The sequence below is a fragment of the Naegleria lovaniensis genome (assembly GCF_003324165.1).
Source record: "Naegleria lovaniensis strain ATCC 30569 chromosome Unknown tig007, whole genome shotgun sequence".
NCBI lineage: Eukaryota > Heterolobosea > Eutetramitea > Acrasida > Naegleriidae > Naegleria > Naegleria lovaniensis.
Window position 1 is genome coordinate 477,451 of NW_025407829.1, and position 21,548 is coordinate 498,998.

Genomic DNA, 21,548 nt, shown 5'->3' on the forward strand with positions numbered 1-21,548 from the left:
CAAGACGCCGTTGAGTTTTTTTTATTCCAAAGCAAATCAACGTCGTTCAATTCAACATTTTCGATATGACAACATTAAACAATTCAACATAATCGAGCAGAATTGTTTTTCTCAACAATTTCTTATCAATTTTGCTCGAAAAAATCGATTTCCACATGGTAAAAGCAACGCAACATCGATTCACAAACGATGAAAGACGAGTTTTCAAACAAAAAACAGGTGTCCAAATATCTCAAAAACTAAGACCATATATCCAAGGTCAAAAATTAGCCCCAGAACAAATTGAGTTCATTAAATTGGTGTGTGGAAAGTATGGAGATAAACCAAAGGTCTTGCAACAAATTTTACCTTTCGCACCTTCAACGATTTACAAATATTGCAATGAAATACAAAAAGAAAAAGCTCTCGGAAGGCCTCCACATTCAGGTAAATCAACCCACCTCTCTGTGTTAAGATTTATTGATATCATATTCAGTGAATATAATACTGTTAATTATGCAGAAGTACGTCAAATAGTTAAAGATTATCTTGATGTTTCAATTTCCATATCTCAGCTCTCCAAAATAACGACAAAATATTTGTTCAGGACATATAAGAAATGTGAAAAAGTATCAGTATATCGAAAAAGCCCAAGAGTACAATCTCAAAGGACTGTGTACAGGCGAACTATTCGAACCTACAAAACAAGAATCATGTTTTTTATTGACGAATCGCATTTCTGTTATGACCATTTGATTAGAACAAGGGCTCACATCAAAATTGGCAACACTTGTCAAAACAGTGCGCACAGAGTGAGTGGAAAACGTTTTTCATTATTGGCATGCATTAACGAGAGAGGAGGTTTGGTTTACTGGGAACTTGTCGATACAACTAACAAAGCAATTGATGCTGATCGATTTAATATATTTCTGACAACATTGAGCAAATTGATCCCAAAAGATTGTATTTTAGTTCTTGACAACGCATCCATTCATAAGGAAAAAGAAGTTCATAGAATAATGAATGGCCAAGGTATTAGTGTGTTTTGGCAAAGCCCATACTCTCCTGACTTCAATCCCATTGAATTGCTTTTCGGATGGATGAAAACACAGTTGAAAAACTATGAACATTCGGTTGACTCTCTCGAAGAGATAATGGAGCAGGTGTTTGATCAAGTTACACCCAAGTTAATCAAATCGTTTGTTCATCATTGCAAGGAAATCTGGCATGATGAGACAAAAACTTAATAAATTTCGAGTTTGATCGAAATCGATTTTGAAGGATTTCGATGTTAATCAACATCAAGTCAAAACGACAACGCATCAATGTCGCTCATTTCGATCTCGAAAAAAATCGCGAAAAAATCGTCGATTTTTTATTCGCACTTTTTCGAAAATCACAATAATCGATTCAGGTCGATCGTAATCGATTTTTTCGACTTTGCACGAATAGCATCAACATCGTATCTCGTCAACATCAAGCAAAATCGTTTTCGGGAAGAAACGTCCAAAAAATGATGGTTGACCGAATTTGAGCAAGTCGTTTTCGATTTTACTCGATTTTTTTTCGCACTTTTTCGAAAATCACAATATCATTCTCTTCGGAAGAAGGCAATAGTGTTTTATTGTCATCCATTTTTGTTGTTTCAATATTTTAACAAGTTAATAATAATTTATTATTCAATCATGGAATGCACTCACTCACACGAAACAACAACTATCTAATCTTAATTTCATCGTCAATGATGAGACCCCATTGGCCTTTTCTTGTTATCCATGTGATCTTCTTACCCTCAATAGCCATCTTTGCATACTTGGTTCCCTTGTCCTTATTTTGCTCGATGAATGTTCCTTCGCCAATTCGAACAAATCTACAAGCTCCATCGTTCAAAGAAATGTCATAATCTACGCCCTTAATTGTGACCTTGGAAGCGCTTGGATTGTGAATGGCTTCATGAACTTGTTTCATTTCTTCATCTGACAAATCACTTGCATCTCCAGCATAATCACCGTCTTGAGATGAAGAACCACCTGGACGAACTATTGCTGAAGATGATTTCAAGTGTTGCTGCATGGATGGATTTGCCATTTGGAATTCACCAGCTTCACGATAACACAATCCCAAAAACATGCTTTGCATGCTATCAAAGTCTTTGAGCTCAAAACGACGACCACCAGTCTCATCTGCTAGGAATTGATAAAAGTCAGTGGCATAATCTCTTCCCTGACATTGAACTGAGTGAATTTTGATGAAATATTCGTCAAAAAGCTTGGTAGCCTCCTCCTTGTAATTGATCTTCAAATATTCTTCTGTGGTATGTGGTACATCATCTCCAATTACAACAAGAGATCTTTGAGTGAAAGGATTATCCTTAGGGACCCAGCTCAAAGTTTGAGCCTCCTTTAACACCATTTCATAGCACTCTGCTGGATCGAGTCCTCCAGTACCACGTAAACTCTGCACAAATGATACAATTTGGTCGATATCATTGCTGAAATCTGTCGAAATAGATCAATTAATTTTGGATAAGGAACAACCGTGGCAATTTTAAAAAACATTTTAACACGTACCTAATTTTTGCATGACGTAAAACATGTTGTAATCCGCATAGTCTCCAAAAGCAATGATACTAATTTGAATGGTTGGAATATCGTTCAATAACTGTTCACACATTCTTTGTAGTTTCCACTTTAAATCCTCAATGATATTAATTTGAGAGCCAGTGGTATCGAATGCGAAACATATCTGTACTGCAGGTACTTCATCACTCGTCTTTAGTCTTCTATTTCCTTCAGCGTAATAGCAACCTGACAAAATTTGTTGAAGTGTAATCTTCTTGTTGACCAAGGTATTGGTATCGAAATACTCCATTTCAGTAATAGGAAGCGATGAAATAGCCCAATGAGTTGCATCGACGTCACCTCGTTTAAATTCATTACCTGGGGTTTTTGCAAGCAATTTTCTCAGAGCTTCCTCATAATCAATGTGAGAGGATTGAAATTCGGAAAATCTATTACCAGGTGTTCTCGAACGCAACACAGCACTATCATCGCTGGGCAAATTATTCAGTGAGATGTTTGTTGGTCTGTGATGAGTATTTGTGGATGACGATGAAGCACGGGAAGGTGTGCTTGATGAGCCATTACCTCTTCTGGATGGAGTAGAAGATGATGCTGAACTTGTTGCCTTCTTTGCTCTACCCGGGGTGGTGTTTGTTTTTCGTTGCTTGGATTTCTTTGGTTTTACTTCGAAATCATCATCATCGTCATCATCGACCATTGCACCATCATCATCATCAGATAATTCCGCCTCTTCCTCCTCCTCAATTTCTTCCTTCTTTCTCTTTGGAGTTGCTGCTTTCTTTGGTGTAGAACTACTAGAGGCTGCCTTCTTCTTCTTTGGAGTAGTGCTTGTAGATGAGCTACTGCTAGCAACAACTCTCAAATCGAAATCACCCACTTGAAAATCCTCCAAATGAGATGGGAGTTTACCTCGCGTAGAACGAATGGGTGTATCTCGTTTGGCAGGAGTGACCTTGTTGTTGTTGCTTGGTGTTCTTTTCTTAGGAGTACCGGTAGCGGTTCTAGAGGATGGTGCTGCTGTTTCATCAACCATCTTTTCGGCTGACTCGAGGGTGTCGTGATTGGGTTGCGAAGACATTTTTTTATTTGTTTTTATTGAAAATTCCACTCGAAAATTGAAATTTTGAATAATAAAGTAGTTTGTCGGGCAACGCAAAACGTTGGCCATAAAAACTACCTTATTTCAAGCACCTTAAATTTCTTGAGCCAAGGTAAAATTGTTCCTCAAGAACTTGACACTTGAGTAGATACGTTTCTGCATCTTCTGGTCAAGTACAAATTTCGTTCAGTGAGGAACAAAGCAAGAAATTTTTTTGTCGTTACTGCAGACTTTCCTTTTAAAAGAAATGAGGACTTGTTGTTCTGAGATTTTTTATCCGTGTCATTGGAATACTGTAAAATCTCGCCCGTAAGCAACAATCGAGGGTAAATGATTGTTTTGGCAAAAAAAAAGTGCTTATGTTCACCCTGCCAATTTTCTCAACATCATACCACCATTTCATAACGGCTATTTTTAATTAGCGAAAGTTTTGAGTGGTTTGGATCATCACAGGAGGAGAGTTTCCCGGATTTTCATTCGTAAACACATTCTCTAACAAGTTGATGAAGAAGTTGATTGTTGAAATTGTATTTAATAAAGCTTTATTTAAATACTCTGATCATCAGAGGCAAATCAATGCCTAACACCTGCTAGTGCGCTGTTGGCGGTTGAGAGGTTAATTGAGAGATGTTGGCTATTTTTTTTGGGGTTGCTTACGGGCAAACGTTTCTTACAGTCGAGATTTTACAGTAATAAGGGAACTTCGGTGTCAGCAAGTTCATCCCTTTTGATTTGAACGAAGATAAAAATTTTACATTTGTTGGCCGTCAGAGATAGAATTTTCTCAAAACAAAATGCCTAAAACGTTGGAAGTTAGTCGTTCAGGTGCGAATGGAATTTCAGGGTCAAGTGGTTTTAGGTGGGTAATCAATGTGACATTGTTATTGTCATTATTATTTGACCTCGAACGCTCAAAAATGAGATTTTTTATCGAAAACGAACGAAAAACGAGTTTTGCAAACGAGTTTCAACGACTTTGAACGAGTTCCAACGAGAATTAAACATTATTTTCATCCCACCGGAGACATATGTATATTTAATATACATCTAATCTTGTCTGCAGCGATTGATCCAATGGTTCAGGGATAAGAGAAACGATTGATAAACTGTTTAAACGGTCAATGTGGTGTTCACCCTCTTTTTTATATCACTTCTAATTCGCTATGGTGCCCAAGTTAGATTGGACAAGGTTACTATGTTATTTAGAAACGTACAGGGTGCCAATAATGTTGAAGTTGTCTTTGAGTAACCATTGTCTTTTAGGATGGCTGAGTCAATTTTTCATTTGAATTCGTTTGTTTGCCACTCATTTTTCGCTGGAGTTACTGTTGCAATTGTTTTACCTCGTTTCAACTCGTTCGTTTCAACAACAAACATGGAATTCTGCGGTCGAATCCGTCTGATCACAAAAATTAAGAAAGAAATCAACAAAACCAATTGGAAAGGATATTGTATACAACACCACAAAAGCATGCTCAAAGTCTGTTCAACGATGTCTTGGGTTGAATTTGGTAACAGAAAACAAAACGTTGTCTCATGAAATCGTTTGAAAAACTCTTTCACGTCCAGCAAATAGTGGTGGACAACAATGAATTCGGTATTCCTTCCATCAAGGTACAATTAAAACGGAGTGAGTTCGATAAAAGTGGCCTTATAAATGAGGTGATAAACGACTTTGAACGAGTTCAAACGAATTTAAACGAAATGAAAAAATTTTTATCGAAAACAAACGAGTTTCATTTTTTAGCGTTCGAGGTCAAATAATAATGACAATATTTATTCACACACAAGGTGTTTCATCAAAGCGGTTCTAACGGACAAAGTGGATCGGTACGTAAAACATTTGTTGGATATACACATGTGTGAATTTGAAACAAACTTTTTAGAGCGGTTCCAATGGTTACTCGGGAAGTAATGGTAAATCAGGATCGAACGGCCAAAATGGTACACATGGAGAAAATGGTACCCGAGGAACCCATGCTTCTCATGCGAGTGATATCAAAGTGTTGCTCGAAGGAATGGATCATCATTCGGTCAAAGTCACAGGAACAGTCAATGAAATAGTTCAAATTGAAGACGGCTCCGTTCAAGCTCTTTGTTTTTATGCCAATGGAGGGGATGGAGGAAATGGAGGTTCAGGAGGAAGGTATGTAACAAATGTTGTGGTAGTCTGCAGACTGTAAAAGATGACACTTGTCATGTTTTGTTTTTATCATACACAGAGGAGGAGATGGAGGTAGCGGTGGTTCGGGAGGATCAGGAGGAAGTGGATCGAATGGAAGACACGGAGGAAGGTATGTATTTCACAACAGAAACACCAAATCCCTTTTGATACATCAAATATTTGTCCTATGGCCCACATGTGGTTAAATTAGTGGTGAAGATGGCGGTCCTGGAGGAGAGTAAGTATCATGTAAAAGTTTTTTGGATCACTCTTTCTAATAGTGGAGGAGAGTAAGTACAAATATTTAATAGTACTAAGGACAAACGGTTCTTAACTAATTGTCAGTGGTGGAGAGTAAGTGTTCAGTCATAATAATCATTTTCGATTGTTTAAATCCAATTTTTCACAGTGGTGGAGAGTAAGTACTTGTTGTTGTTTCGTACTGATGTATTGACTCAACCTATTTCACTTAGTGGAGGAAATGGAGGAGAGTAAGTACTTTTTAGAGCTCTAAAATTTTGAACGTGTGTTCTTGAAACAGTGGAGGAGATGGTGCAGAGTAAGTTTTCTAGATATGCCCTCTTTGTGGTATGAATGTCATTTACAACAACAGTGGTGGTGATGGAGGAAATGGTGGACGAATTTCTATTGAAACTTACAATCCAGCTTTGCTTAAATTTGTATTTGCTCAAAGTATTGCTGGAAGAGCAGGTATGGGAGGTAAGTGAAGAGTGATTGGTTTACATTTATCCCATGACTAATTTCATTCAAAGGCTATGCTGGTAGCGGTGGTTCTGCAGGTCAAGGAGGAAGGTAGGTTTTCAAACTCTTACAAGGAATGGTTTGGATCATGTCAAAATTTTCAGTGGTGGTTCTGGCGGTAGTGGTGGTTGTGGTGGTTCAGCAGGTTGTAGAATTGATGACCAAAGTAGATATCCAAGTAAGTAGAGTGTCATTCAATCTTGTTGTGTGACAACGAGCATCATTCTTTAAGGTAGTGGGCAATCAGGAAGTCATGGACAATCAGGTGAACGAGGTAGAGACGGTCATCCTGGAAGAGAGTAAGTATTTACAGAGTTGTTGCTGTTCATCAAGTAATCTTTTTGTAGTGGTCAATCGGGTCAGGATGGACGACCGGGTCAACCTGGTTCAGTCACATTTCGAGTGTTGGATCCTCAAACGAGATGTGTCTTGGAAGAAGGTGACACAGTTTTCGATCTTAAAGTAGTACAATTTCAATTGAGTGCAGTAGAAGATGACGGTATTTTTGAACCAGGAGAATCTGTATTCGTTTCTGGAGTGGTGGTTAAAAACACTGGAGGAATGACACTACCAGCAGGCTCTGTCATTAGCTTTCCCAATTTTGTGTTGCCTAACCAACATCCGTTCCTGTCCTCTAATCATGTGTTTGTATTAAATCAGCACATTCCAAGAGGAGGATCTTTTCAAATTCCATTTCAATTCTATGGAGCACTTGCAGACATTCCTGAATCAAGCGTGTTTGGTCCCTATCGAACACGGATGAGTATTACTTCTAATGCATCGTTATTGACATCACCATTTAATGAAGGATGTTTAGTGAATGAATATCCAGTGTCTTATCCAATTCAATTAGGAGAGATTATTCAACCTCCTCAATTGGGTAGAACAGAAGTTGGCACTGTTACTGTCACCTTTAAAAACATATCAACTTTGCCATATGGAAGCACTGTAGGATCCAAACAGCATTTGAAGTTTGTCATTTCATTTGATCCAAGATTTGTGGTTCATAATGAAAACGCATTGAACTCAATGAACGCTATAGAAGAAGAAATTCCAATCATTCAACCTGGAATGACTTATTCTCGAAATTTCCAAGTGGAACTAAGTGATGCAACTCAATTCTTTGAGACGGTACCTTTCACAATGCATTTGTTTTTGAGAGGAAAACGAATTGAAAATATGGAAAGTATGGTGAGATTGACTCCAAACTATTTTCCAACTCAGCCAGGTCAAAATCCTTATGACGTGTTAATGATTACTGACAGACATATTGTAAGGAATGAATTCTTGTGCTATTTGAAGATCTTCGAGGGACTTGGTCTAAGTGTCAACATTTGGGACAATGAGAAATATTGTGGAGTTTCTGTCATTAGAGGAACAAACACGAGACATGCTGTGAGTTGGATTAACGGTGGCTACGAAGGAAAATTAATTTGTTATCCCATGTACAACGAAGGAGATGAAAACAATCTACTGCCAGATGACATCCTTCAGATTTTGTCAGGCAAGAATGGTAACAGTTCAACATCTTCCTCTCCAGCAACAGAGGGTGCCATCATCTTTGTGGGAAATGTTGAAGATGAGAACTTTAGACAACGTCTCTTTACGAACAGTGTTCCAAAACCAGTACCAGAAAAAGAACTAAGGGAATTGTTCATGCTGTCATCACCAGATGAAAAAAGTCTTGAAAAGAGATGTTATCATTACTTTGAAAAGGTTCTTCAAAAATCAATGCCATCCAAACTGTACTTGCCTTGCAATATCAAGTTTGCTCCAAAGAAGAATGGTTTCTTCTCAAAGACCTCCCTGGGAACAGCTGACTATAAGGAGCTGTCAGTCACAGCCACCACTCGATGTTATTCAGTGAACACTCAAAGTGGAAATTCACAATCCATCCTGTCACAGGACTCACAAAACAACTTGACTCAAAATCAATTTGCAGTAACCTCTAACTTTGGAAAGTTGTTAAACACTGTACTCTTGTCGTTGCCTTTGGAGAAGCGTTTATGGTTAATCAAACAGCCAACCCAATGGCTAGCAAGTGTTAAATTCGTAGAGGAGCATGGAGGTGTCTCTTCATACGTAACTGCAATTCTTTGGACTCTGTTCTGCAACATTCATGAAGAAATCTTGTTCAGAGATGTGATGGGCAGGTACACCGAGGTAATCAAGAAAGATTTGGAGAAACATGCAAAGGAATATCAATCCCACCCTTATCGTGATGTATTATGTGAAACCTTTTATCAAATGCTAGCCACTTTGAGAAAATTATTGAAATGGAAAGGACTATTATTTTCCAAGATGAAGGAAAACAAACGTCACTTTAAGAAATTTGCAGACGATGTCGAAGACATTTTACTTACCAAAATTATCACAAGCAATGAAAAGGCAGATTCCATCAAGAAGGAAACCAAATCCAAGATGAAAGTATTAACTGCCTCACATTTCATTTTCCACCTCAAGTACATGAAAAGATTGTTGATGGGACGTTATCAACATGAATTGGAAAAGGAATTACATTCTGGAATGTTGGAAAGTATTAATGGTGTTTTTCACAAAAATTTGCAATCGGTCCAAGAGGTTAACAAGCAGTTCATGGAATATCTATAAACGTTCCAATGCTTCTAAGATCTTATTTAAAAGCATGGATTTTGCTTCCTTTGAAATCAGGTACAAGTAATTCCCCTGTTTCATTGTCAATATGTATGAATAAGCACCGTGTACATAAATGACCAAATTCAAATTCATGAACTCGTCGTCCATGCAAATTAAATACAACTACCGTATTTTTTTGTTTTCCACTCACTGCATAGATTAACTTTGAAACACAATCATAGGTAACTCCAAGCGCAGTCACTCCGTCTTGAGTCAATGGAGTTAATCTTGGCGTTTTAAGCTCATGATCTATCTCCATTACATGTAACTCTTGTTTTTGTGAAGAAATAATAAACTTATTTCGATCAATTGGTACAATTCCCCAACAATGTGCTGTGACTTTGGTAATCGGTTGACCGTCCAAACTATTGAGGATCAGAATATTAGAAGAAAACACCTCACAAACGAAAACTAAATTTTTTTCACTGGTCGATCTTCTTGATGAAACAGCAATTCCATGTGCACCATGTTTGTTTTCTTGACTCCAAACCGAGCATTGTATATTCGAATTCGCATCTTGTCCACGCAATCGATCAAGTACAAGCCATAAATTAAATTTTTCAACTGTGTACGTTCTGGAAAACGTTGCAATGATAGCATCATTCTCATTCCCATCGAAATTCTCTTCGATGCATAGCCCTCTAGGCCTTCCTTTTGTTGGAACAATTGCCTTAAGAGTTTTAGTTTTTCGATCCATTATTTGAAACTGAGAATTGTGAAAATCACTCACAACAATGACGTTGTGATTGTTTGAAACATTGACATCCATAAATGAACATGAATAACATGAGCTTTCAAGAACTTTATGTGGCTGAAAATTCATTGAAAATTCTCGTTTTCGCCTTCCTCTCATTCTTGTGCATAAGTGTTCATATAATTCTCGAAAGTTGCCATCATCATTATTTGTGGAGTCGTTGTTAAAAAGAATTAATTCAACCCGAACCAGTTGATGAACAAGCATTTTTTTGTGTTGTCCTGTTACATCAATCAATGAACAGTCTGACGATTATTTACGAGTCCATCAGTTCTGTTTTGTACAACAAGTTGATAGGTTCGAAGAATCAACATGTTGAAAATCCCAAGGCTTGATCGGGAAGGCACCTTTTTCAAACCATTACATAAACATAGAGACTGGGTGTGCTCGTTGTCATCCAACAACCAAGCGATGAGCAGCACCCAATCGAGTGCTGGTTGAGAACAAAAAATTACAACAGTTGCTGTGTTCCCCTGTGTCTGTGAATACAATCCATTGTACTTTGATTGTATCATAGCATTGTGAATATATTATAAATCAGGAACAACAAGAGTATTGTATAGGATTCAACGTGTGGTGTACAGATTTGTTTATCTAGACTCATTTCTCTACCATCATCGGCATTTGTAAATTTAATTTACCTGTACAGAGAACGATACATATCGTGCACTGCTATATTCTTGTTTCAAATCACATCAACAATTGATATTATTATTCTAGATCTCAAATTTATAACCATCATAGCATTGTTGAAATTCTGAAGAAATCTCATCATTACTACATCTCACCACAACAACATCAGCTCTCTCGTTTTCGTTTAAAAACAAAATGGTGAACAACAATGCATTCTCTTCATCGTCGATGGGTGGAAGCAATACAACACCACTATCATCTAACAACCATAGTACAATGTCTAGACCACCTGTTATGAAGAAAATAACATCTATAATCACCAGTGGAGCTGAGTTATATGGCGGATACAGAAGTAGCTCGGCACCACCCCAGGAAAGTCTCGACGAGCAATCAAATACACCCACAAACACGAATACCAATGAATTGAATATTCGTTCAAACCCTCAATACTACGATTATTATTACTCAAATAAGAATCTCAATCCGAGACTCCCTCCACCTATTCTAACAGCAAACAATGCATGGAGAAAGGACACCATTCTCCCAGCAACCACAACAGCAAATGAATTTAACCCTCCGAATTCACCTGGAGCTGTTGGCGATGAAAAGAAATACAAGGCAAGATCATCAGCTCTCGATCAGATCCAACAGGATTTTCCAAGAACGCCCTCACCTGTTTTCAGCTTGTCCAAAGAACAATCATCACCATCGCAGACATTTATATCCACCACGAATCATCATCAACATAGCAACAACAATGGTTCTCATGCTGTAACGGTCGCATCCATTTTGCAACAACATGATATGGTTCCTCCCAGCGTTCACCATCATCAACAACAGCATCATCATAACAACAGTTATGGAACTAAAGGTGGCAATGGTAAAAAGAACGACCATCGAGGCGGTTATCATCCATCTTCGCAGGCATATGATACAAGCCAAACCAGAAATATGCAGTCACAGCAGTATGGTGTTCCATATCATGTCATGACAGCAGAACATGGCGAAGATACACATCCACCATCAGATGAACAACTCAATGAACAATTTCAACAAATGAACATGAATTGGGATGCTGCTTCCAACAATGCTGGCTATCCTCCCATGATGTACCCTAACGGTCAACCTCCAGTGGAGTACTATAACCATCCTCATTATGGGAACAATGTAATTCTTGTTAGACCTCAACAACCACAACCGGTGGTGCATTCCGACCAAGGCATGCGACAAATGCCACCTTATTACGTACCACCCAATGGGGTTCCATATTTCATTCCTCCATCTTATGTGGTTCCACAGAATCAACCTCCACATATGAATGTTCCAGTTGTAGATAATAGACAAACAGCGCAACACATGGTACCTCCTCCTCATGGAGTAAATCCTCAATATCATCATAATGGTACATGGTCTGGCACTCCTCAAACTCATTTCCATCCTCCTCAACAAACTTCAACAAAATCTACGGGTAATAACAATGGTCATATTCCTTCTACAGCAACAGCTGGTGGCTATCATTCTAGTGGACATCATGTATCAAATAACAGCAACCTATCATCATCACCACATACGAGCTCACCAGTTAGCAATGCTTCGAGTGGTAACAACAAACATAGAGGCGACAGAAACGAAAACCATTCTTCAAGAAAGCCACCAAGAAACAATGCAAATACATCCTATCATTCCTCAACGACTGAGCAAGTACCAATGTCTGCATTAATGGATGAATTTAAGAATGGTAGATCTGGTCGTAAATACGAGCTTTCTGACATTGTTGATCATGTTGTTGAATTCTCCAGAGATCAACATGGGTCAAGATTTATTCAACAAAAGTTGGAGAAAGCTTCAAATAATGAAAAGGAGTTGATTTTCAAAGAAATTCAGCCCCACGCTCAATCTCTCATGATGGATGTCTTTGGAAATTATGTGATTCAAAAATTCTTTGAGTTTGGAAGCGTTCAACATAGAAAAAAGCTTGCTAAGGAACTACAAGGAAATGTTCTCAATTTAACTCTACAAACTTATGGTTGCAGAGTCATACAAAAGGCATTGGACGTCATTGACAATGAAGACAAAGAGACGATTGTAAATGAATTGAAGGGTAATGTTATGCGTTGTGTTCAAGACCAAAATGGAAATCATGTAATTCAAAAATGTTTTGAACGTGTTCCACACAAAATGATTCAATTCATAGTTGATGGATTTAAAGGAAAGGTCTACGAACAAGCAATTCATATTTACGGTTGCCGTGTAATTCAACGTATCTTGGAACACTGTACAGAAACTCAAACTGCTCCAATTTTGCAAGAGATTTTAGAAAATGTTTCCCGTTTAGTGGTTGATCCTTATGGCAATTATGTTGTTCAACACGTTTTGAGTAACGGAAAGCCATCGTACAAGTCTCAAATAATTTCTGCCTTGAGTAGAGACATTCAAACGTTATCAACGAACAAATTTGCCTCAAATGTTATTGAAAAATGTTTTCAGCAAGCAAACAAGAAAGAAAGAGATAACATGGTTGCAGAATTAATTGGAGATTTGAAAACCCAAGACTTCTCAGACACACCTTTTTTCTCAATGATGAAAGATCAATTTGCGAATTATGTCATCCAAAAAATTATTGAAACATGTGATCCTGCACAAAGACAAACGATCACGGAAGCAATCAGACCACATCAAGAAAAGATCAAAAAACTACCGTTTGGAAAGCATATTCTGGCAACCATTGCCCAATTTGAGGAATTGTGAAGCAAAGTCCTTCAATAAACATTGTATTCATCAAAAATTTACTTCGTAACAATATTTATCTCCTTCTTCTTCCCAATTTTCTTGCAACTCGTTTTACTGCTTTTGCAGCTCTCTTAATGATGTTTTGCTTCTTGGCTGTTGGTTTGGCAGTGGTAGCTCTCTTAATGATGGTTTGCTTATGGGCTGTTTTTACTGGGGCAGCTGTAGTTTTTGGAGCTGTAATTGCTGGCTTGCGTGCAGTGATAACACTTTGTGTGGAAACGGTTGGTGTCGCTGGAGTAATTGCAACTGGTTTTTTCTTTTTGATAATTGTTGTCTTGGTAGGAAGTCTAACTGCCTTCACAATCTTCTTACTTTTTGAAGCTTTAACTTTTGGAGCAGAAGGAATTGTTGGTTTGACAACAGGCTTTGCGGGAATAGAGCTTGTTACTGGTTTCACTGAGGCAGTAGCTACAGAATTTGTTGTCGATCCAACTGTGGGCTTCGTTGGCACCTTTACAACCTTACTTGCTTTGCTTGGAGTTGGCACTTTTGGAGTGGTTGGTTTGATTGCTGGCTTTGTTGGAGCCGAGGTTGTCACTGGTTTCACCGCAGCAATGGTGACGGAATCTGTTGGCTTTGTGCTGTTATTGGTTGTCTTTGGGCCGTCCACTTTTGGAGTGGTTGGTTTGATTGCTGGCTTTTTGGCAGAGGTTGGCTTGGTAACTTTTTTGGTGACTGAACCTGCTGCTTTGGGAACAACGATTGCTTTGGTTGTTGGCTTTGTCTTCACAACCTTTGGTTTCACAACTGGATTTGCTGACACAGAAGCTGACATTGGTTTTACAGAGGTATTCACACCAGATTGTGCAGCAGTGGTTGGTGCGTTAAAAACAGATTTTTTGATTGGATTTGGAGTAGATGAAGGCTTCCCTGGAACCGAAGTGGTCACTGGTTTCACAGCCGCAGTGGTGACAGAATCTGTTGGCTTTGTGTTGTTACTGGCTGTCTTTTGGTCGTCCACTTTTGGAGCGGTTGGTTTGATTGCTGGCTTTTTTACAACAGAGGTTTGCTTGGTAACCTTTTTGGTGACTGAACCTGCTGCTTTGGGAACACGTGTTGGTTTGATGTTGACAACCTTACTTGCTTTGCTTGGAGTTGGCACTTTTGGAGTGGTTGGTTTGATTGCTGGCTTTGTTGGAACAAGTGTTTTCACGGAAGCAGTTGCAACAGAGGGAGATGGAGCAGTGGTGGCTTTGGATGATGAAGCAGAAGGTTTACGCCCGGATCTGCTCTTCTTAGTTCTGGTTGAGGATGTTATTTTCTTTCCAGAGGATTTGTTCTTTCTGGTTGTTCGTGTTGTCTTTTCTACTGATTTCTTGGTGGCACAATTCAGACACAGCTTGGTCAAAGCATCAATTTCAAATTTAAGCGTTTGTTCAACGGTCGTTAATTCACTTGAGATTTGGTTTTGGTTTTGAACGTAAGCTTGTGATTGGGAATCGGATGGCATTGTCTGAGCAGCACGAATAAGAGTTTGAACTTCCTTATGTCCCTTAGTGGTTCTGGCTAATTGCTTCTTCTTCTTTAACAACAACTTTCTTACATAAACATTATCGTTAGATTGTTGGGCGGATGTGGTAGGTGTAACAGCACCAGCCGCGGTTACAAAGCAAACACCGGCGAGAAGGATCACGAGCAACGATGCAGTAATTAAGGATACCTTCATGATGATGGAATTATTTTTTTTAGTGATGAAATTTCGCCCCTTTTACAGTTTCTCAACTACAGCTCATAAATCTTTCGGTCGGTACAACTAATTTTCTCATGAGTGATTAATGACAATACATCATTGTAGCAACCACATGTTCATCAGAAATAAATGGTATTGGCATTGATCATTAGAGAAAATATGGAACGATCATGATCTATCTTGAACTTGTGAAGATGTTGTTCTTTCTTTGAAGCATGAAGTGGTACGGTACTCTTAAATTCTGGAACAACATTCCTCCAGCAAGCACCAACTTTTGGCAACATATGTTTTCAGCCCTCTCAACTTTTAGTCTTTGAACACAAAGAAAATCAATTTATTTTTTAAAATAAAAAATAATTAATTGATTTTTTCATCAACAACCAAAAAAAATGAGTGATGCCAAGAATCGTCTCCAGGTGCTACCCAGTCGTATGACCCTGCAAAACATGAAAATTCGTCTTCAGGGTGCCAAGAAGGGACACTCACTATTGAAGAAAAAATCTGATGCTTTGAATATTAAATTCCGTTCCATCCTGAAAGATATCAAAGAACAAAAAGAAGGAATGTCGGATATGTTCCGTAAAGCCTATTTTTCACTTGCCGAGGCTAGATACAACGCCGGAGACATTTCATACGCAGTGATTGAAAGTGTCAAGAGTGCTGCAACAAAAGTAAAGATGAGAGCTGAGAATATTGCAGGTGTTACTTTACCAGTTTTTCACCCAGATGATGGCGCACAAAGTGAGGAAGGAATGACATCAATAATTTCACGTGGTGGTGAACAGATTCAAAATTGTAAATCCATCTTTACTGAAGCTTTGAAAAATCTCATCAAACTTGCTAGTTTACAAACCAGTTTCGTTACACTTGATCAGGCCATCAAAATTACCAATCGTCGTGTGAACGCTCTTGAAAAAGTTATTCAACCAAAGATTCAAAATACCATTAGCTATATTATTAGTGAATTGGATGAATTGGAAAGAGAAGAATTCTTTAGATTGAAGAAGATCCGTAACAAGAAAATCAAGGACGCTCAAAAGAAACAAAAAATTGCAGAAGCCAAAAAGGAAGAACAGGCAAAGTCTGCCACCAAACCTGCAGCTGCTGTGATTGAAACAAAGAACGTTTTTGATGATGCAGCTGAAGACGAAGATGTTGTTGTGTAATTTAATTTATCGATAACCCATACAATGCCAATAAACAGTTGAGTTTTTTTGAACAACGCTTTGAATCCAGTAACTCAACAAAAAATGTTCATTTCCACATCATCTCCAATATCCTCTCACATGGACCCTGTGAGGAACAATGTCGATAGCGATCCTCCCACGCCAACCATTGCCAATCTCGAAAATGGCCTTGAATCTCCACTACTCCCGATTCTAACTCCTGCTCTTCATTCAAGAAGAGGACTATCGGGATCTTCCATGCTATCAGACGAGGACGGAGGAAAGGATACGAACAGTAATTTATCAACATCCTCTTCGAGTCATCAAAATCCTTCTCACGATCATCACTCACACCACCAACCCTTTTCACAGTCATCACCGTCTTCAAAATTAGACAATCAAGAAAAATCTCGAGATCGCGGGACAAGCATTCATCATCATCCAAATAATCAAAACGGGTTCAACCTTCTTTGTTGCCCGAATTCTGTGAAAGGAATTTATTTAAGTGCAATTTTAATTTTCACAGGAATTATGCTTTTAGTTACAATGATTTTCATGTTTAGCGTATCGCATTCTTTGAGTCACGACTCCAATACGAGAGTGGTTGTTGAGGATCAAAATCATATTTCTGATTCAGATTTATTACATTCAAGCCCAGATTTAAGCAGTTTAGAAGGTATGGTGATTTTTGTGTAACTTACGGATCGCATTTACATTAATTTATGACACTGCATTATTAAATTATAAACATTAAAATTGCATATGAAAAAGGCGAAACCACGTCAGATGGAAAAGTAAAAAGAGATCATCTCATGAAAAAGCCCAAAATTATATCTCCCTCCATTTCATATCAGGTTCATTCTTGGAACGATTTAAGACAATGGATTCAAGGCTATCAAAAAGGAGTCAGATATTTCAAAGTCGATGTTTATTATCACATTGACTATAAAGATTTTGTAGAAAAGTATGGACGTGCATGTAAGAGAAGCGTTCATGATTTTACAACAACGAGTACACTACCATCTACAACAAAAACATCATGCTTGATTTTAACACATGATGCTCCAGAAATTGGAGGTATTACCAATGGTATTGGATATTTTGATATCATTGACCTTATTGACACTGTAACCGACATTAGAAAACGATTTAAAACATCTCCAAACGATGAGTCTGAGAGAATTTACATTGCTCTTTGTATGAAATATCACAAATTAATGTTTAACAGCAACGCCGGCACTGGAACTTATGTCGTTGGAACTATGAAAAATCCTTGTCTACCAAAACCTGATAATGAGTGGCTCATACTTGTAGATGACATGTATCAATTATTTAAATCAAGAACTGAAAAATTGGGTTTAAATGTGGAATTTATACTGGATGAGAGCGGAACTCCTGGAGGTATCAAATCATTGGCAAGAAGATGCTTGGAAAACAAATGGCCTGATTGGCCCTATACTTACATTTCCATGCGAGATCCTCCAGAAATTATGGAAAACCCTAATGAGGGTAAAAAATCTTGGATTCCTTCAATTTCTTCTAAAACCGACAAGTACAATAGATACAAATATCTGAATCAACCAATTTTTGATGAATTCAAAACCAAGAAAATTGGATTACCAAGTCAAACTTTTTTCCTGGAAGAAGCACAACGTTTTTCCTATGGAAGATTTAACGAACTTCCCGAGAGCAAGCTGCTATGGGAGCCCTCACGTACGTGTTTTATGTGTATTAATCATGTTTCAAATGACATTGATACCTATGTGCTCGTAATTGAAACTGAAAATTTCAATTATGAACATGTTTTTGTCAAAAATTCGATCAGATCAACAAGATATATGGAAAACCCTTGAAGTTTACAAGAAAAAACCTGTCAAGAAAGGAGTCTTGAGATTTTCTACAAATATTGATCCCATTCAAACAGAAGTATTCCTCTCAAAATATTCAAAGTATGGTAGAAACGAACCATTGCCAAATACCAAAGCTGCCATCAAGCCCAAAGTTGTGTCTATTGATGACTCTGATAATCTCATGTTTGTTTATGAGAAGGAAAAGTCTTTAAGTTATTCATTTTACGATTTCCATACACATCGAATTTCTCCATCATCCGTCATCAAGAACAATAAGGGTGAAGTACTATCGCTCGACTCTATGAATGTCGTCAATATTATGAAGCACAAAATTTCTAGCCAATTACAACCACTGAAGGCATTTAGATTGGTAATTGTATTCAACGATGGGCAATTGCATATCTACAAAATCGTAAAGAATATTGAAAAGAATAGTTTTGAACTTGGTTTAGAAACGTCTGTTTCTCTTATGAATCCATTGAAGACCTCTGATGAAATTCTTGCAAGTACTCTCGAGTCCTCGATGAACACTTTATTATTGTTTACAAGAAATACTCGATCAAAAGTATTATCCATTTACGCTTACCGAATTTTGCAATCCAATGAAAAATCAGTGACTGGAACAAAACTCATTCAAACATTTACCATTCCAAACAAATTAGAAAAGATTGATATTTTGAAACACTTGACCATTCATGCGCTTTCGTTATCACCACTCGATGCAGAAAATTTACCTTCTCAATTGGATTTACTTGTGTTAATTGCCTATTCCACAACCAATAACAATGTCTATGGAACATTTATTACTCTTCCAATACAAGAAGCAGGTGAGAGCAAGATGAACCAAGACGCTCGTCAAGCCACTCTTCTCTCATCACCTGTGTATTCACAACTTCTTGGAGTGGGTGCTAATCCATCTATTTCCTCATTGCGTATTACACATCAATTGAAAAATTCACAAGACACCACACCTCAACCAATGGAAAGGACATTTGTGTCAATATTTTGGGGAGAAGGTTTCTGTAACAATGCAGAAATTCATAATGTTCAATCATTCCCTTACACTTGTTCCCTCAAGAGACTTTCATGCCCCAATGTTTTACAATATTCCATGATGAGTATTAATGAATTTGTGAAAACCATACAAAGTGCCTCTGCTGTTAGTAAGAGTGTCGGAACAACGAGTACAACCAGTAGTAGTAGTAGTAGTGCCACTCTCTCTTCTGCAGAAAAAAGAATGATACAAATCAACAAACCATTCGACAATCCACATTTATACTTTGATCACAGATATTTATTATCTCCATGTAAGGAAAATATGTTATTCGGATGCTATGATAGAGGCTCAGATCCCAATGTGTTGCTATTTAAACACGACCCAACTTTGAATCTTGTGAGTGCACTGAGCATTCACATTGGAGTTCCAGAGGAAAATTATACCTTTAACTTTGGAAATACTCAACCCGATCCACAACAAGAGGATTCAGCAAGCAAGAATTCGGATCAAGTGTCAGAAAATTATGAACTTGCTACTTGTGTTGCATGCGGCGATGCATTACCGTATGATGGTCTTGTGTTGGATGAGCTTTTATTCTCGGTCAAGTTGTTGAATTGATAGAGTGAGTCTCTCTGACACATCATTTCATGATGTGATGGTGTTGCCTTGATGGAATAAATTTTGGCGCCCAACAAGTGTATAATTTTAAAAAACAAAAAAAGCCTTCAAAGCGCGTTACAGTTCAGACACATTTCCCTTTAAAAATTATTTGAATCAACACCAAGACGACCTACTTCGGAGAGATGGCAGAGAGAGTCCTAACAAAGAATTTTATTTTGGGTAAAACTCGTCTTGATAACGTTGCGAACGTCAAGAATTTAAATTTTTGGGGTCAGGAATTGCAAGATGTTTCCGTGATTGAGGAAATGCCCAACGTCGAGGTTGTTTCGTTGAGCGTCAACAACATCAACACCTTGAAACCTTTTGAGCACTGTTCGTATTTTTGATTTAATGAAAAATTAATTTATCTGGTCATCAGGCTACAAATTAAGAGAACTGTATTTGAGGAAGAACAAAATTGCACATTTATCAGAAATTCATTTTCTGAAAGACTTGAAAGCTTTGAGAGTACTTTGGTTGGCGGGTAATCCATGTGCTGATTGTGAAAATTATCGTCTTAAGGTTATTGCTTATTTAGACGGATTGACAAAGCTTGATGATGATGGTAAGTCCTACTTTTGAGTAGTAACACTTTTTCAACTTTGTTGTCAATTAGACATTTCTCCTGAGGAACGCGAATTGTCAAAGCAATTCCAAGGCATGGACTTTGCCACGGACGCGCCTAGAAGATCTCCCTCACCTAAAGTTAAATCAAAATCGCCTCCAAAGATTGCCAAAAACGAGGAAGAAGAGCAAGCCATGGTTACCAAACCTCGTCACAAACTAGCCAGAACGCCCCCAAAAAAAGATGTACCAAAGCTCAACGACCCTATCGCAGTAACTGAGAGTGCCAACGTTGTCAGCAACAGGAGATTACACAATGACAATACTCCAGTTGGAGGTGGAAATGTCTCGAGAAATGAATCACCAATTGCACAAAGAGAAAGTCCTGTCTCTAATGCAGTTCTTGTGCAACAACCTTCGAAATCTGTTCCTTCTCCTCAGCCTTCTCCCGTTGAGAGTGATTTTGTTGTCCATGCAAAGCAAGAAGTTCAGAAAAATCAACAGCAAGAAGAATATGAAGAAGAAGAGCCTTCGGTGGTTGTAAAAAGAGACGCAACCAGACAACCACACGACCCTTATGTACGAATGCAACGTGAAGGGCACGGTAACAATTCACCTCCTCCACAACAGGAATCGAACAAAAGACATGCCCCTCAACAGCAACATATAAGTGTTCAACAATCGTATCAAGGTTTACCTCAGCACTATCAACAACAACAGCAGCATTATATGGAACAGCCCCAACTTCATCAAGCTCATCGACAACATTCAGGAAGAGACATGGGTGGATATAATCAAAATTATCAACACCAAAACCTTGACTATGGCACTCATCAACGAGTGTATGAAGATAATCCAAATACTTATTTGGACAATGCAATGGGTCACAATAATTATTCTCACCCAATGAACTCGAGAGTCAGCACAGCTCAACAAGGACAACGCTCTAGATGGGAAGTGTCTCAAGTCTCGAATATTCCTTACTTTCCTTCTTCTGGAGCAGACAACTATCCTCCACAACAGCCATCGCGGGTATCTCGATACAATCAGCAGCAGGGTTATCAAAAATCGCAACCTCTTCAACTTCCACAGGTAAATAGGAACACGTTGCTTAATGTCGTTCTTGATTTAGTGAATGAGTTAGACCCAGAAAGATTGATTGTAGTGAGGCAAGAAATTGACAAAATTCTAATGAATCAATAA

The 21,548-nt window shown here is 38.1% G+C and overlaps 9 protein-coding genes across 9 annotated transcripts; 6 read left to right on the forward strand and 3 right to left on the reverse strand.

Moving 5' to 3' along the window:
• Positions 1 to 155: 155 nt before the first annotated feature.
• C9374_014060 (uncharacterized protein) lies at positions 156 to 1,226 on the forward strand (the record flags this gene model as incomplete). Its single annotated transcript, XM_044690006.1, has 1 exon — positions 156 to 1,226. The coding sequence occupies one exon, from the start codon at positions 156 to 158 to the stop codon at positions 1,224 to 1,226; it is 1,071 nt and encodes a 356-aa protein (XP_044553492.1).
• A 469-nt stretch (positions 1,227 to 1,695) lies between these two features.
• Positions 1,696 to 3,639, reverse strand: C9374_014061 (uncharacterized protein; the record flags this gene model as incomplete). The annotated part of the gene is made up of 2 exons (XM_044690007.1): positions 1,696 to 2,477; positions 2,550 to 3,639. 2 exons carry the CDS (start codon positions 3,637 to 3,639, stop codon positions 1,696 to 1,698), a joined length of 1,872 nt encoding a protein of 623 aa, XP_044553493.1.
• Positions 3,640 to 4,454: 815 nt separating this feature from the next.
• C9374_014062 (uncharacterized protein) lies at positions 4,455 to 9,196 on the forward strand (the record flags this gene model as incomplete). Its single annotated transcript, XM_044690008.1, has 13 exons — positions 4,455 to 4,472; positions 5,452 to 5,490; positions 5,547 to 5,806; positions 5,883 to 5,954; positions 6,036 to 6,062; positions 6,234 to 6,242; positions 6,298 to 6,315; positions 6,366 to 6,383; positions 6,438 to 6,544; positions 6,598 to 6,637; positions 6,691 to 6,764; positions 6,819 to 6,885; positions 6,934 to 9,196. 13 exons carry the CDS (start codon positions 4,455 to 4,457, stop codon positions 9,194 to 9,196), a joined length of 3,012 nt encoding a protein of 1,003 aa, XP_044553494.1.
• A 22-nt stretch (positions 9,197 to 9,218) lies between these two features.
• On the reverse strand, positions 9,219 to 10,202 carry C9374_014063 (uncharacterized protein; the record flags this gene model as incomplete). The annotated part of the gene is made up of 1 exon (XM_044690009.1): positions 9,219 to 10,202. One exon carries the CDS (start codon positions 10,200 to 10,202, stop codon positions 9,219 to 9,221), a length of 984 nt encoding a protein of 327 aa, XP_044553495.1.
• Positions 10,203 to 10,823: 621 nt separating this feature from the next.
• On the forward strand, positions 10,824 to 13,376 carry C9374_014064 (uncharacterized protein; the record flags this gene model as incomplete). The annotated part of the gene is made up of 1 exon (XM_044690010.1): positions 10,824 to 13,376. One exon carries the CDS (start codon positions 10,824 to 10,826, stop codon positions 13,374 to 13,376), a length of 2,553 nt encoding a protein of 850 aa, XP_044553496.1.
• Positions 13,377 to 13,431: 55 nt separating this feature from the next.
• Positions 13,432 to 15,084, reverse strand: C9374_014065 (uncharacterized protein; the record flags this gene model as incomplete). The annotated part of the gene is made up of 1 exon (XM_044690011.1): positions 13,432 to 15,084. One exon carries the CDS (start codon positions 15,082 to 15,084, stop codon positions 13,432 to 13,434), a length of 1,653 nt encoding a protein of 550 aa, XP_044553497.1.
• A 413-nt stretch (positions 15,085 to 15,497) lies between these two features.
• On the forward strand, positions 15,498 to 16,274 carry C9374_014066 (uncharacterized protein; the record flags this gene model as incomplete). The annotated part of the gene is made up of 1 exon (XM_044690012.1): positions 15,498 to 16,274. One exon carries the CDS (start codon positions 15,498 to 15,500, stop codon positions 16,272 to 16,274), a length of 777 nt encoding a protein of 258 aa, XP_044553498.1.
• An 84-nt stretch (positions 16,275 to 16,358) lies between these two features.
• On the forward strand, positions 16,359 to 19,739 carry C9374_014067 (uncharacterized protein; the record flags this gene model as incomplete). Its single annotated transcript, XM_044690013.1, has 3 exons — positions 16,359 to 16,950; positions 17,046 to 17,987; positions 18,100 to 19,739. The coding sequence occupies 3 exons, from the start codon at positions 16,359 to 16,361 to the stop codon at positions 19,737 to 19,739; spliced, it is 3,174 nt and encodes a 1,057-aa protein (XP_044553499.1).
• Positions 19,740 to 19,924: 185 nt separating this feature from the next.
• Positions 19,925 to 21,548, forward strand: C9374_014068 (uncharacterized protein; the record flags this gene model as incomplete). Its single annotated transcript, XM_044690015.1, has 3 exons — positions 19,925 to 20,114; positions 20,161 to 20,346; positions 20,398 to 21,548. 3 exons carry the CDS (start codon positions 19,925 to 19,927, stop codon positions 21,546 to 21,548), a joined length of 1,527 nt encoding a protein of 508 aa, XP_044553500.1.